This window comes from Humulus lupulus, chromosome 9, assembly GCF_963169125.1.
Source record: "Humulus lupulus chromosome 9, drHumLupu1.1, whole genome shotgun sequence".
Classification (NCBI taxonomy): domain Eukaryota; kingdom Viridiplantae; phylum Streptophyta; class Magnoliopsida; order Rosales; family Cannabaceae; genus Humulus; species Humulus lupulus.
The window spans coordinates 182,637,819-182,654,019 of record NC_084801.1 but is presented as its reverse complement, the minus strand read 5'-3'; the positions used below and the strand labels follow the sequence as shown (position 1 = coordinate 182,654,019).

The 16,201-nt window shown below is 33.7% G+C and overlaps 2 protein-coding genes across 4 annotated transcripts; one reads left to right on the top strand and one right to left on the bottom strand.

Annotated features, from left to right (window-relative positions):
- Positions 1–264: 264 nt before the first annotated feature.
- LOC133801471 (ADP-ribosylation factor GTPase-activating protein AGD7-like) lies at positions 265–3,932 on the top strand. 2 transcript variants are annotated; one of them, XR_009876875.1, is made up of 6 exons: positions 265–431; positions 549–1,364; positions 1,484–1,573; positions 2,367–2,865; positions 3,285–3,351; positions 3,484–3,932. XR_009876875.1 is itself a non-coding variant. In XM_062239686.1 (5 exons), the coding sequence occupies exons 2-4, from the start codon at positions 570–572 to the stop codon at positions 2,862–2,864; spliced, it is 1,383 nt and encodes a 460-aa protein (XP_062095670.1). In that variant the 5' UTR covers positions 265–431; positions 549–569; the 3' UTR covers position 2,865; positions 3,484–3,932. The 2 variants fall into 2 exon arrangements, 1 of the variants encoding a protein (XP_062095670.1); XM_062239686.1 differs by lacking the exon at positions 3,285–3,351.
- An 842-nt stretch (positions 3,933–4,774) lies between these two features.
- LOC133801470 (cation/H(+) antiporter 20-like) lies at positions 4,775–12,748 on the bottom strand. Of its 2 annotated transcripts, none has more exons than XM_062239685.1 (4): positions 12,529–12,748; positions 11,381–12,409; positions 5,391–6,299; positions 4,775–5,307 (listed from the first exon to the last, which is right to left on the bottom strand). In XM_062239685.1, exons 1-4 carry the CDS (start codon positions 12,703–12,705, stop codon positions 4,939–4,941), a joined length of 2,484 nt encoding a protein of 827 aa, XP_062095669.1. In that variant the 5' UTR covers positions 12,706–12,748; the 3' UTR covers positions 4,775–4,938. The 2 variants fall into 2 exon arrangements, with proteins under 2 accessions (XP_062095669.1, XP_062095668.1); XM_062239684.1 differs by having other exon boundaries at positions 4,777–5,307; positions 5,382–6,299.
- Positions 12,749–16,201: the final 3,453 nt, after the last annotated feature.

Here is a 16,201-nt window from a genome sequence, read left to right as displayed (position 1 = left end):
TTCTGAAAATCTTAGTAAACACATGTAATTTCCACTTTTTCTTTCCCTTCTCAATAATGGCTCATCCAACATCACGTAGATGGGCTTACATCTATTTGTGAGTTGAACTTGATGGCAGGAGCTGCCATATGGGCTTAAGAAATATATTGGGCCGGCTCCCATATGGGCTTAGGAAATATATTGGGCTGGCTGCATATGGGCTTAAGAAATATATTGGGCTGGCTCCCACTAACCACTATAGCTTTATATTTTGTAATAGAAAAAAAAGGAACAACTTGAAATTAGGAAGAAAAGAAAAAGAAAAGAACAGAAAGAGAAGGAAAATGGAATGGAAACGCAAATAAGCAATTCGTGACCATTTGATGCTGTACGGTCATCCCCTCATTCTCTCTGTGCTCTACACTTTCTCCTCATTTACACAGAGAACACAGGTTTTTGATTCATTCATTTAATTAATCAAAATTAATTGGTTAGCTTTTTTAATTCTCTGATTTATTTATCTTTTTTTTGTTTTGTTTTGTTTTGTTTTGGGGTATAATCTGAATCAGATCGGATCGGAGTAGACCTAAATGGCGGCGTCGAGGCGGCTCCGGGATCTGCAATCGCAATCGGGAAACAAGACTTGCGTCGATTGCGCTCAGAAAAACCCTCAATGGGCATCTGTATCCTACGGCGTCTTCATGTGCTTAGAGTGCTCCGGCAAGCATCGGGGTCTCGGTGTCCACATCTCCTTCGTCCGATCTGTCACCATGGATTCGTGGTCCGAGATCCAGATCAAGAAGATGGAAGCCGGTGGCAACGACCGCCTCAATGCCTTCCTCTCTCAGTATGGTATCCCTAAGGAGACGGATATTGTCACCAAGTACAATACCAACGCCGCCAGTGTTTATCGGGATCGGATTCAAGCCTTGGCCGAAGGCCGTTCCTGGCGGGACCCTCCCGTTGCCAAGGAGAATGTCGGTGCTGGCTCCAAGAAGCCGCCTTTAGCTCAAGGCGGTGCTAGGAATGGCAACACCGGGGGTTGGGATACTTGGGATAACGACGATGGATTCAGATCTTCTTCTTCGACGAATGACATTAGGCGGAACCAATCCACGGGCAATGTTAGAGGGGTTGGGGATGGACATGGGAGCATGCCTGCCCGGTCGAAATCGACGGAGGATATCTACACGAGGGCGCAATTGGAAGCCTCTGCTGCCAGCAAGGATAGCTTTTTCCAACGTAAGTTGGCAGAAAACGATTCCCGACCAGAGGGACTTCCACCGTCACAAGGTGGCAAGTACGTGGGTTTTGGATCGAGGCCCGCTCCGCCTTCTCAGAGGAATAACAACGCCCAAGGCGATGTGCTATCGGTTGTCTCTCAGGTAATTCTGCTGCAATATCTTCTTCTTTTTTTTTTTTAAAAAAAAAAATCCTGTTTAGTAAAATATTAAGAATAAGCAAGCTTACATTTTTTGGTTTTCGCTTTATTGTTATTGTTTAGGGATTTGGTAGATTATCACTGGTTGCTGCATCCGCTGCTCAATCGGCTGCAAGTGTTGTTCAAGCAGGCACAAAAGAGATCACTTCTAAGGTAATTGATCATATTCTATTATGCCATTTAGTTTCCTTTTTACAGTGAATGGGCTGATCATTTAATTCTGTTCATTTTTGTCTCTTATTGCTTTTATGCATTTATGTATATGGATAGACTTAATTTCACAGTTTTATGGTTCTAGTTTTTTTTAATAATAATAACGGCTACAGTTTTTTCTTATTTGATTAATAGAAATAATTGTATAATTGTTGTACTCAATGCAATTATGTGGTGGATTGAAATGTAGAGATTTTATGCGATGATTTCCCACTTTTTTACTGTCCTTTTTTCCTCCATTTCTCATCATAACTCGAGAAATGGGTGGTTAATCTACTCGGCTCTGCCAAGGTGGGTGGTTAATCTATGGGATGTTTGTTTGTAGGTGGTGTTGAGTTTGATTTAGTAAGGTGTCTTTGAAAGTATAAGTTTCTTGCCAATATCTCTTCGTAGCTCATGGATCATTGATACTCTTTTAAAAAATAAATTTTCGGACTTTATTTACACTCTGCGGCAAGTATTATTAGTAATGCAATATAAAGGAAGTGACCTCTTGATTATTCTTTTGCTGTTGTCTTTTGCAAATTAGGAGAAACTATGTGAAATTAAGACTTATTATGCTGTTGTATTATTCCCAAGCTTCACATTTCTCTGCCTGATATATGAAGTGACCATTTTTGCATATTCTATTTACAACATGTTTTCATATTTTACATGACTGGTGTAAAGGTTAAAACAAAAGTATTCTTTTCATAATCTAGGTTGCTAGGCTCATGGTTTATTTTTATTGCAGGTCAAAGAAGGTGGTTACGATTACAAGGTGAATGAAACTGTTAATGTTGTAACTGCAAAGACTTCTGAGATTGGACAGAAGACATGGGGGATTATGAAAGGGGTCATGGCAATAGCCTCACAGAAGGTTGAAGAGTACGCCAAAGAAGGAAGTACCTGGAAGGCTGATAACTGGCAACGTAATGATAGTGAGCAAAATGGATACTATCAAGAGTTTAAGCAGAACAAAGATATGAATTCTTCCTCTGGTGGGCAGACCTCTTCGACTGGGCATGTTAATTCTTTTAACTCGTCTTCTTGGGATGATTGGGACCAAAAAGACAACAGGAAGGAAGAATCAACAAAGGGTAAATCATCTCACAACAACGATGATTGGGCTGGGTGGGATGATCCAAAAGAAGATGGATATGATAGTTTCTACCAGAGTGCATCTGATACGAAAGCGGTTGGTCAGAATGGAAAGTCTGATGCCACATGGACAGGGGGAGGCTTTCTCTAAGGTTAGTGTATTGTGATAATTATTGTGGTTGTATATATTACAAGTTTTGCATGTTATGTTCTTATGTGAATTGTGCCCACTATATGATGCAGGGTGTTAAGTGATTGTTTATTTTTAAATTTGCTGTTGAGTAGTGACATGCTGTTTTGGACTTGCTTGTCGTCTATTTTAATTATTATTAATTAGGCTGTTATCCTATTTTGTCCTATGTGGTGACCTGTATTCCATTTGCTATTGGGATTCTTTCTCACTATGTAATGCTTTTTGCTGCTGGAAGAATATAGGTTTGATTAAACTGTTTCTATTCTGAATCTGAGAATGTCTGTACTTTGTCTTTCCTTTTTCTAGTCAAATATTTAAGAAAGGATTGTAGTGTTCCTTTTCTTCACCTGTAGTCTACTTAATTCCAGTTTCTCACAGATTGCCGCGTCATTGTATTTTGGTAATTTAGTTGATATGGACATCAACTAAAAATATACAATTTTTGGTACGTTGGCATATGAAAATGGTGTTTCTTTCAAATTGGAATTGGATATGATAAAATTTGAATAATTAAAAAGCTTCCCTACTTCAAACATGTGCTATGTTAAGGAATTGCATTATCTTTTGGTCTGACCAGGTAGAATCGTGTTTCTTGTTCTGAGAAAACTCGTGGTTGAGCCATAAATAGTGGTACTCGGTTACTAGTAGATCTCAAAGGGATGGGATGGCAGGCGTGACCATAAAGATGATTGGATATTGAACTTTGTGGGAGGGGCTGCTTCACAACCTTTATCTCCTATATTTGGAATTTAGATCCCATTTCGATGGGGGATACACTTTTGTTGCGGTTAGTATATTCTTAGCTCTTATATTTTCTCTTTTTCATTTTTTTTTAAAAATCATTTTATGTAACCTATTGGGGGAAACATTTGTGTGGTTAGATGTAATTTTATATAATGTTCAATTGTGGGTTAAGTTGCCCAATCAAAGGAGAACTGTTATTTGTAAGTGAGGGATTTAAAGTTCCTTTCTTTGGATCTGTAATTGACTTTTTTTTTTCTTTGTTTACTGTGGGGTTTTCTTGTATTCATGTTCTTATATCAGTTTTTATCAAGAAATCGTATAATAACTTATAATTGATCAGTTCCTTTTTTTTTTTATTAACGCTGGCTGGACCCTGCTACGTTATGAAGCCGTAAAATTGAGTTCACACTTTTACAGCATATTTATTTCGTAGTGTCCACTGGGAATCCATAGATGGCCCTATATGTCTCTCCCGTTGAGTAGTGGACTATACTCACCGGACATTAGATGATATCAATGCTCTATTTGGAGGTTTTATTTTGTAGATTAGATGGTCCTATTTATCAAATTTTTGATCATGTTTTTTATTCGGTACATGGTTTGTTTATCACTATCTCTCAATAAATTTTCAAGGATAATCAAACCTTACCTCCCCTCATCCGTGTCCCCTGTCTCGTGATCTGTCACCTTACGATTAATGATGTGTGTTTTCCTATGTCGTCTCAGAGGCTGGTTGGCTCACGCCGTAGCAAGGTGGATTGACAATAATATGTTTTTTCAGTCAACAATTTTGTTAGAATAATAATAAAATATTGTGTATATTAACAAAGATTACTAAAATGTTCCCCCTAAACATTTTTAGCCTGTAGTTGTCAATTACATGATAGTTGCAATTACACTCTTCCCAAGTTTACTTTCTTTTAGACCGGGACTATATCATAGTGCCCTAATTTATTCCAGGTGGAATTTATTATATTAAAAAGATTGAGTGAATATTTGTGCACATACTAGTTTAAATTTGGGCAGCGATACGTGTAATATGCATTTAAATATTATATATTGTTAATTTAGTTTAGCCAATAAGTAGAATTTATTATTTTAAAATGAATTATATTTATCAAAATTGAGACTTTATAAAATGAATTATTATAAAAAGCAGTGCTACTTTGTTATGGGTATTATTTAGTTGCATATTTTTTATACATATCATTAGAAGGAAACTCCTATATCCCTATCTACATATTTAGTGAAGAAGATAATTTTAGCAAATATATATACACAACTAGTTTCACACAAGAGATGGTTCCTCATTTCTGGCAGTTACAATTATTCCATCCTTGTTGGCTGGTAGTAGTGGCGCCGGAGACTTAAGTAGTTGTTGATGCTGTACAACAAGCACTGAGCAAGAAATGACATGTTGGGAAGAAGCTAATGCGTCTCCTATGGACCCCAACTGGGCTTGGTCATCAATAGTCTGTTTCACTGGAGATACCATGCTTAGTGGAAACCGTCCCTTTCCAACAATAACCAGCTCGTACACCAAACTCTGCCCTATGTTCCTTACCGTCTCTATTATGCCATTCTCCACCACCTTCTCTATCAGCTCCACTTCTTTTGACCTCTTCTTCAATTCAACAATGGCACCCTCATCGAGTTCCTAAAAATTATCATTAAATTAGTTATATTGTTATTATGAGTGAAAATATTACTTGATAATTATCATGTACGTACCTTCTCTACCTCATCATTCACGATGGAGATGGAACGACTGTGTCTTTCATGATCATGCTCATCACCACATCTCCATATTAATCTGACGACGGTCACCATGACATCTGCTTGGTGAGCCATTCTCTCAGCCAGCTCCAAAGCCTTGCGATCGTCAGGTCCTCCCAAAAACAGAACGCACACCTTCTTCTTTGGGATATTGGTTATTGTTGCAGTACTACTGCTACTACTTCTAGATGTACTATCAGAAGAAATAAGCATCTTGTTAGACTCAAACTCAGGTCTCAACCCGAATCCGCGGTCCACAAACACGGCGACTGAGCACGGTGCCGTCTTCAGCACCCTATGGTTCACCTCTCTCCAACCAAGTCCCAAAACCTCCATGGACGACAAAATTATCATCGACACCCTCTTGGCTTGAGCCACATGAAGTATATCCTCGTGCATGGAGGACAGCCCTGAGATGGCCGTCGTATGGCGTAAGCTGATTTTTCCGTGGACTAGGCTGGCGGACTCGAACGCCGCAGCGACTTGTTGGTCTTGGTTGTGGAATGTGGGGCCGCCCGGACAGAATCGGTCAACGAAGGGAAAGCCATTCTTGCGAGCTCGGCGGACCCTCATGATGGAGGAAGAACGGTCAGTGAGCTCGACAAGGTGCATGACATAAAGCTTGAGCGGTGAATTCACGAGTGATTGGATGAGGTTGAGGAGCGAGGGTACGCTTCTAGGTCCATGAACGCATACCAGGATTCGCAGCTGGTTCTCCTTCTCTTTCTCTTTGATTAGCTTTGAATTTGAACTGCTGATGATGATGTTGGATGGCGACTTGGACTTGTAGATGGCCATGACTGTTGGTGTGGTCATGAAGGTGGTAAATAAGGCCATCATCACCAAAATGGCGAACATCTCGTCGTTTAGGACCTGCAGTCGTATATATACGTAAGTATTCAATTTAAATTAATTAAGAAACTTGTTATTCGACACCTTAACATCCAATAAATAAATGACGATACCTCATAATATTTATTAATTTTAAAGATAGCCATCTATTTGTGGTGGTGTGTTCCTTAACATTTCTCTAATGCAAAACATTATATAGCTAGCTTAATTACTCTTTCTTCTCTAACTGGCTATAATTTCTTCTGTCCTTTTTTTCTTGATTCACAATATTGTAATATTTCACAAATCAACAAACAACACTTATTATCAACACGGTTACGAATATATTATATATCACTATATTATATTATACAGTTACGTTACTATACCATGTCATGGACGTAAGGAAAAATAACTCTTCTCGAGATCTACTAGCAACATAGGTCATGTGACTTTTTTTTTATTTGGTCAGTAGGCTGAATTTTTTTTAGCAGCATTTTTGAATAAAAAATACAAAATATTATTAGATCAACATGATAACTTTTTTATGTTATTTTTGACAAATCTAAGACTTTTATTTTTTATGATGTATATTATCCAAAATTGAAAAAAATAGCTAAAACTAAGTAAAAGAGTCATACAATTGATGATTTATTTTACAAATATTTTTAGATTTATCTACAGAAAAAAAACTATATCTAATGTCTATTATTCATCATTTAAAAATATTTTATTAATTTTTCATTTCTCCTCCTTTTCTCTCTATCTTCAAAATATTATATTATATTTAAATATTTTTAATTAATACTCTCAAAATTTACTTTTAGAATAATAAATTTTTTTATTTGTAATATTTTTAGATTAATTGATATTTTAGTTTATAAATTTAGATAAATTTAAATTATAATATAATTATGTGATATTACATATGAGTAGGTATTGTAATATTAAAAGATATAAGAATATTATTGATAGTTTTAGAAAATATTTGAAATGAATAAAAAATGTTTAAAATATAATATTTAAATAATATAGAGAAAAAAAATAAAGAAGCGGACGTATGATATAATGTAAAATTTAGAGGTAAAATAGAAAAAAATGTGTTTTTTGGAGGTATTTTAAAGAATGGAGTAGAACATCTATTGTGAGTTCTCTAATAATGTATAGAGTACATAAAATGAGAAATACTATAATTTGAAGGGTTTATACATTTTTGGATCTTGTGTTTTTTCCTATTATCTATTTGGATCCTGTGTTTTGATAAATTATTTTTTAGACCCTATGTTTTGTAAAATAGTTAAAATAGAACCTTAAATCCGATTTTGGTTAATGTTTTCTCAACTAATCACAAATAATTTACCAAACTAACAGTTCAGAACAAAAATAAAATCATTCTGCTTAAAAACTGTGTTGTTATATTCAATTTTTTCTTCATCAAAATTGAGTTTATGATTCTATTTTAATTATTTTATAAAACATAAAGTCTAAAAAGTAATTTGTTAAAACACAAAATCCAAACAAGTAATGAGAAAAAATACAGAATCCAAAACAATATAAACCCTACGCTAAATATCGAATGTAAAATATTCTTTGATATTAGCCCATTAATATTTCTGTTGGTTAGCTGACAACATTGATCCTTGTTTTAAAATAAGAAAAAAAAAAGTGATTAGTTGCTTTTAATAAAAATTTAATATGTGATCATGAGAAGCCACTTTGATTGTTGCGTGCTTGACCATCCAACTACTGTAGCCACAGAAGTACTAAAGTACTTTTGGCAATTAATAGTGTTGCTACCATTATTAGAGATGAAGATACTACTAAATTTATGTTTCTATTATAATATATTATTTGAACGAGTACATATATAAGAAAAGTGTAAAATTATAAGGTGATAATAATAAAAGAATGTTGCACTATATGTACACTTATATTATTTAATATTTTCTCTACAAATAGTATCACCACCGACTCTTGACAATGATATATACGGTTATTATAAATATATGTATAGAGATTTCATTTTGGGATAAGATAGTTTAATGGAAAATAAAAAGTAGAGTTCATTAATTAAACTAATTCAATATTTTTAAATCAGTAAAGTATTTATATATATATATTTAATAATTTCTCAAAATGTTAAAGTTTGTTGTAATAGTATTCTATTATGAAAAATACTAAAGAGCACTTATTAAAGTTATTATTATCACACGATAGTTTAGACAAGTTCTCCCATATTTAATTTACACATAATTTGCATGCAAGTTAAAATAGAGGATAAAATGGCTTGGCAGCACTATAAATATATATACCTATGGAGAGAGAAATGATAAAATTCCTGGAAATTATTATACGTTTGTAGTTTTATTCTTGTTTTTTTTAATTGCAAAAGTACTTTTTAAATTATTATTATCTGTAGTTTTTTAATATTACATATTAATAATATATTTTATACTTTATTTTGAATCACTTTGAAATTTTTTGGTACATATAGATATTTTTAATATTTTCGCTATATAGATAAGTTTTAACTCTATTTTTTTTTTACATGATATTATATAATGTAGTTATAATAAATTTATCATAAATTTTCAAGAAATTCTAAATAATTTAGGATATTGAAATTATGATTTAAACAATTTATTGCACACCTGTATAAATATTGAAACAAATACGCATACAACAAGCATATAAATCTTAATTTCAGTATTTTAAATTATTTAGAATTTCTTAAAAATTTTTAAAAAGTTCTCTTCGTGTAAAAAAAAAAAAATAGAATTACATATTATTTATGTACTAAAAATACCTAAAGATACTATAATAGTACCTATATATATACTACTATACTAACATGGCTAGTGCACTATATCATTGCCTGCATGCTTATATATATATATTACTCACTCCCACTAATGTTTTGTTTATATTATTAAGTATTATTATTACAAATATAATTATGATGATGTTGATCCTAATTCCATGACAATACATTTATGATGATTTACTCTAAATGATTGGATATATACATATAGAGGGTGTTTATATGGTAGGGGCTAAAAAAAAGAGTTACATCGGTGGGACTCTTTTGTGTTTCTAGTCTTTGAACAGTTTTTGAATTGATTTTTTTTTACATAAGAGTGTCTAATGTAGTTACATGAGACCTCCTACAAATTTTTTAAAAAATATAAATAATTTAGGATACTGAAATTAAGATTAAAATAATTTGTTATATAAGTGATTGTTTCAATATTTATACATATTTATAGATATACATCTTGTTAAATTTAGTAATTTTAATCTTTTAGGTGGCCTTTGGAATATAAAAATAGCTATTGGAATAGAATCTTACAAAATTGAACTCAATCTATAGTTTGGTTTTACTTTTGACTTATGAAAGCCTATTCGAATTGAAAAAGTAATTCACTCAAACAATGGATTAAAGTTTCAAAAAGTAAATATGGATTAACATTGAAATCTCATTCCATTACAACATAAACAATATTAAACCCTGATTATTATTCTCTTATTCGTTCAGGTTGAATCTGTAAAGCTTCAACTAAAGATAAATCTAAGATACGTCCAGATTGGTATTATAATGATTTTTTTTTGTCCCATGATAAATTTTTCATCTCTTATTCCTTATTCCTTATTTTTATTTTTAATAATAAAATCTAATAAAATATAAATAATAAAATGGCATATATATATTTATTTTAAAACTTCTTACATTTAATTAAACACATTTATTTATTTATTTTTTTTTGTATAAGTTGTAAGTGTCATTTTTTGTTCTTCATGTTTAAACATTGTTTTCATGTTATAACATCGAAAGCTCAGTAACACATGATTTCTAATTCAGTATATGTTTTGATGAGTTGGCTTTCTTATTTTGTTCCCTAGTATATATATTATTTCTGTTCGTGTTTACCCTACCTTCCCGAGCAGCTAAAAAGTGATTTATTCAAGAAACATTCTCTTCCTTCATTGTTTCATTGGCCCATGATGTTTTGGTGATTTCTTTACCATTCTTTTTGTAATTTCTGGTGCAAAGTTTGAAGGGAGTTCAAGCCAAGTCTCAAGGGGAGCTTGAGTAGCAGCTGAAGGGAGTCCAATAAATCACAAAAGCAGCAGGAGGCTGGTTGCTTGAAGATTTTCACAAAAATAGGGAGTTTTGCTTGTATTGTATAAACAATTTGAAAGGGAGTTTTAAATTATTTTTACTGGTGTGTATCTTGTAATAAGTATGATTATTTTTAGTGGATTTGCTTCACTTATGGACAAAAACCTATGAAATAGGATGTAAGAAATCATAGCTGAACCATGTAAAAATGATTGTGTCATTTTTATTTTTTTTGCACCTATACTTATACTAATTCTGATTTTTGTATGTTAAACAAATTTAGTAAATGAGTAGTAGTAGTTAATCAACTTTCATAATATATATACATAAATATATATAGCATTGCTACAAACATCATATATGATGCTTAAAATCACATAAGATCACATCTTGTTAAATTTAATAGTTTTAATATTTTAAATTATAATAAACATATATCCAATTTTAAAGTCAATAAAAATACTAGTAGTAATATGCTTCAAGATATGTGAGAACCTATATTACACCAATAATCAATTAGTATTGTGCACTTAAGGCCCCTTCTCAAAGAGTATTGCTAAGGGAAGTGATGTTAATAGGTAGTGCATGCTAGCCAACCATAAAGTAACACTTAATAATGTGGTATCTTAAAATAATGAGTGTTGCTATTTGACACTTTAAGGTGCCCAACACCACATGAGGTGTCGCCTCATGATTGGTTAGCGATACCCCATAATCCTTATTAAATTCAAATAAGTGGGACCCGATATTGGATTGCACCAATAGCGGTATGCCACCTACTTGTAGTGTTGGACCCTAGTGGTGCCCCTTAACAATTCTCTAAAATAATTAATGGGACACGGACGAGATAGAAAATTGGGGAGTGAAGATTTTTTTTCATAAAGTAACACTTAATGTGTTAACGTGTTAAGACATAAGTGTCAAATAGCAACGCTACTACTCAAATACTCATTTTAAATATAATTTGCTTTACTGCATTATAATTAATTAATTACTTACGTACCTTTTTCTCCTTGCCGATATTAAGAACAATAAGCTCAACCAATCCTTTGGTATTCATAAGCACACCCAAGGCCAACGAATCCCTGGCCGGAATTTTACAGAGCATGCCCACCACAAACGTCCCCAGAATCTTACCAGCACACGACGTTGATATGACCAGCATCAGCAGCGCCCACGCCTCCCCCGCTCTTATCTTCGTCACGTCCGTCTTCAGCCCACTCGACGCGAAGTAGAGCGGAAGTAGCAACCCCGACACGAAATCCTCAATCCTTTTTATCAGTCTCCCTGCGAACTCACCCCCTTTTGGAATCGTCAGCCCGAAAATGAATGCTCCGAATATCGAATGGATTCCGATGAAGTCCGTCATGAAACCTGATGCCATAACCCCAGCCAACGTCAAGCATATGCATGCTTCGTCCAAAGACTCCGGCTGCGACGAGCACTGCTTGGACACCCAGCTCATCAAGGGTCGAACCGCAAGCATCATGAAAGCCACGAACATTAAGCCCGAGAGCAGAACCCAGATCGAAACCAAGGGACTACTGCTGCTTTTGTTATCGTTATTCCCTCCAGCGAGGGCTACTCCAAGAGCGAGTAGAATCCAGGCGGCCACGTCGTTGAAGGCTGCAGCCGCCATGGCCATTTCTCCAACTTGGGTGGTGAGAAGCTTGAGCTCAGCTAAGATGCGGGCAAGGACAGGAAAAGCTGTTATGGAGAGAGAAACTCCCACGAATACAAGGCACTGAGCGTAGCCGGATTTTTCCTCTCCCTTAATGACTCGGCGGAGTATAAAGGTGACTCCGATACCGAAGATGAAAGGGACGGACATGCCAACCAGAGCTATGGTGATAGCTCGGCGACCGCTACGGCGGATGGAGGTCAAGTCAAGCTCGAGACCGACGAGGAAGAGAAAAAAGAGGAGGCCTATACTGGCCACAGATTCCAGAATCGGAGTACTCCATGAAGGAAAAACCCACTTCAAGAAATCTTGGTTGCGGCCAAGTGCCGACGGTCCAAGCAAAATCCCACCCTGCAAATTATTAAGTGCAACGTGGAGTCATAAGCACCAAAAGAAAAAAGAAAAGACAGCGTTAAAAGAAGATGCGCATATCTATTATGGGAATAATAATAATAATGTTACACACGTACTAAAATCTCAGCAATGACTTTAGGTTGGCGGAGTGGCTTGAGAAGGAGAGTGAGGAATCGGCTGAGGAAGAGAACCAAAATGGTTTGTAGTATTAGCAAAGGGAAGGCGTAGTTAAGAGGGTTATCGCCTTGCCAGGCTCCGTCCGATGAGCTCTTGATCGTTGTTGTGTTAGGCATGCTCAACTTATTATTATCAACTTATTATTATGTATTGTTTACTGCCCACACTGCATGTTCTTATAGGGAGAGTGATCACAGAATATGTGGTGCTTGTCGCTCCTATAACTTCATTTATTTTTTAATAAAAATTTATATCATATAATTATATTAGTGGAGTATATTTTCATTTTAAAAGTCGATCCCACTTGGAAAATTCTATGCTTTAAATGTAATTACCTTTGGGTTATTTTAGTGTGGTCCAAGTATTAGTGGCGCAATCAACATGGTGAGGATGCGGACATATATGCGCTAGGGGAACCTTTATTGATTGGGAGTAGCTAGCTTAGTTTAAATCTCTTGAGGGAATTGATACTCATATGTCATTATGCGCATAAGGTAAGATGTTTTTCGTAACATGTTTTTCTCCTGAGGTAAGATAATCCAGCACAAATTCTTCAATTAATTAAAGGATTTGGGTTCGCACTAGATTACCCCAAGCTTTTCATATTTCATCGATTACAAGCTTTGTAATATGTCATAACTCTCACGACCATGTTATATATATGTTATTAGTTGTAGAAATTTAGTCAATCAGAATGCACAACAAATCAAGACTTTATCCAATTTTGATGTCCTAATACATGTCCAAATAATAAAGCATTACTCATTGAAGATCCTTTTTTAATGATTACCAAATGATTAGATTCAACATCTTAATAGATTGCGAAATAATAATTGAGTTGTTTTGACAGAATCAGGATTTGATCTAACAATTAAGCAAAATAAATGGTGTATCCGCTGGTAAAGGTTCGCCGGTAATAATCACTCGGTAATTAGTGAAATTACTGACCAACTGACACTGTAATGACCCAATTATTTCTAAGACCTTGGACTATTAGATCTATTATACATAACTACTATTTTGGGAAAGATACATAGGAAATAATATAACTAACTTTATTAAATCTTGAAATATTTGATCAAATACATAATAATAGAAAATATGGCATGGGTACCCATTGTTTAAAACATAAAACATAATTTTAAACTAAAGAAAATTGTTTACAAAACTAAATGCAGAAAAAAACATGATTTAAAAGACTAAAAAATAAATAAATAACTTCATCCTCGATTGACACGCAGTCCATACATTCCATCCATCCTCAACACACAAGCCAAGCTACCAAGAATCCTTTCGTCTTCCATATTCATTTTCCTACATCACACTAAAAATAAAGGAATGAGCCTAATGCCCAGCAAGGAAAACCTACTAAAAACATACATCATATATCATAAGCATAAAACTATATCATATACTATAAAACATAATACTATCTAAAACATACATAATAAATCATAAGCATACACTAAAAACATATGACTATAAAAACGTATTTCATATAGGACTACAATATTAATGGCCATTAACTCATTAACATGGCATGCGATAAACCATCTAGGTCTCCTGTCTAATATCTGAGGTAGGTTAGATCACATGGTAGTATATGATAACCCATCTAGGTCTCCTGTCTAATATCTGAGGTAGGGTAAACCATAACTCTAAACCATGAAAATGATAAACTAATCTTGGGGCTTGCTATCTAAGCAAGTCATATGCCCAAGCGACTAAAAACATAATCTTGAGGCTTGTTATCTAAACAAGTCATATGCCCAAGGACTACAAAACATATTATACATATACATATTATAGCATAAACATATCATAACATAAACTTATCATAACATAAACATAACATATCATACAAACATACAAGATCTATCATATTTTCCTTACCAAAATACCGAAATGATGAGAACAAAGTCGGGATTTTGGAATACTCCTAAAAACCATTAATAGAGAGGTGAGTTTTTTAAAAGAAAGAGATGAAGAGGAATGAACTAAACCATCGAGAAGATACTTACCAACAAGAAATCTCAAGTTCGAAGAACTTAGATGCCTAACCAAGAATAGAGAAGATTGGGTTAGGAATTGAGTAGAGAAAAACTATAAGAACTAACAATACAGAAAAAGAACTAAGAATAGGAATACCTTTGAAATTGCTATGACCGAACTACACCTCAAAACCGAAATACACTCTATGAACCTTACTTCCCAAGTGTCTAATAAGCTTAGAATGACAAAGCTTATAACCCCAACCCAAGTGTTTATCACTCTATAGTCTCACTAGCACCTAGAAGGCTCTGATCAATGCTTGAAGAGTGAATGAAAAAGCTTGGTGCTGGGTCCTATTTATAGAGTTCTAGGAATAAAAATCTTCTAATTATAATCCAAATTTAAATTTAATTTTAAAATAGAATCATAACTTCTAACTTTCTAAATCCCGTAACTCTAAACTAACCTACAGTAAAATTAACATATCTGGAGCTGTAGGAATCCGATTTAGAATATCTTTATACTATTAGGAAGCTAATTAAATTATCTACAACTTTTTAGAAATACTATTTTTTGAAATTCATAACATAACTAGGTCAAAAATAGGTTAGAAGTTACAATACCCTAAAATTACGAAAAATCTATTTAATTATCTAAATCACAAATAAATAAAATATCTAAATCACAAATAAAATTGTGACAAATGTCAAGATCCTAACAAATTCTGGTGAAGACTAAGTCTTATATTTCCCTTATTTTATCATTAAAATAATAATTCCTTAATAATCATACATATGACAAGTGTCATATTCCTATTGGTTCTATCTAAACCTTAGGAATAATCCATGCTCATGACAAATGTCATATTCTTATTAGCTCTATCTAAATCTTAGGTTATAATAATTATCATATTAATAACCAACAATATTAATCAAACCTTATGTTATAATTAATATTCTTAAACTATAGGTTAAACTTATAAAATCCATAACTATTGCTAGGAGTTTCCAACTAAGTCCCGGCTTGAACCAAAATCCACAGTAATGAACATACTATAACTAATACTAGCTGCTGCTACTGCTACTACCTAACTAGCTAAATAAATTCTGGGACTCTACAGATCAATCCTTTGATCCCTTAGCGGTCACCTAGTGATAACCAAATATAACTTCCAATTAATGAAATTAACAATAAAATGTTCATGACCTAAACCTCACTCCCGGGAACTCGAATCGTACCCAAACGGTGAGTAGATTGGATGGGAGAATATATATATATATAAATATATCATTACATATCTATTTACAATAAATGTTTTTCATTGGCTAGTAGAGTAACACTCAAGCTCATCAAAATTCAACTGCCCCTCAAAATTCAACTGCCCCTCAAGCTGATCGAAATTTGACTGACGAGGAGGTAAATCCGATTTTCAGTCTATTTTTTTTTTAATGAGCAGGTAAATGACTTTATGTGTTTGTATATTACTAAAATAAATTTCTATCAATATATTAATATCACTACAAAAAAACTTGACTTTTAGTCACAACAAAAAATTGTCATTAATACTTTCTTAATCACAACTCATCAATCTTAGTAACATTTTACGAACAAAATTAATCT

Excerpts from the sequence above, each read along its gene's own strand:
- LOC133801471 (XM_062239686.1), top strand. The coding sequence starts at position 570 with ATGGCGGCGTCGAGGCGGCTCCGGGATCTGCAATCGCAATCGGGAAAC. Across the intron at positions 1,365-1,483 it reads TGCTATCGGTTGTCTCTCAG|GGATTTGGTAGATTATCACT; the intron begins GTAATTCTGCTG and ends GTTATTGTTTAG. Across the intron at positions 1,574-2,366 it reads CAAAAGAGATCACTTCTAAG|GTCAAAGAAGGTGGTTACGA; the intron begins GTAATTGATCAT and ends TTTTTATTGCAG.
- LOC133801470 (XM_062239684.1), bottom strand. The coding sequence starts at position 12,705 with ATGCCTAACACAACAACGATCAAGAGCTCATCGGACGGAGCCTGGCAA. Across the intron at positions 12,410-12,528 it reads AAGTCATTGCTGAGATTTTA|GGTGGGATTTTGCTTGGACC; the intron begins GTACGTGTGTAA and ends AATAATTTGCAG. Across the intron at positions 6,300-11,380 it reads ATATCGGCAAGGAGAAAAAG|GTCCTAAACGACGAGATGTT; the intron begins GTACGTAAGTAA and ends ATACGACTGCAG.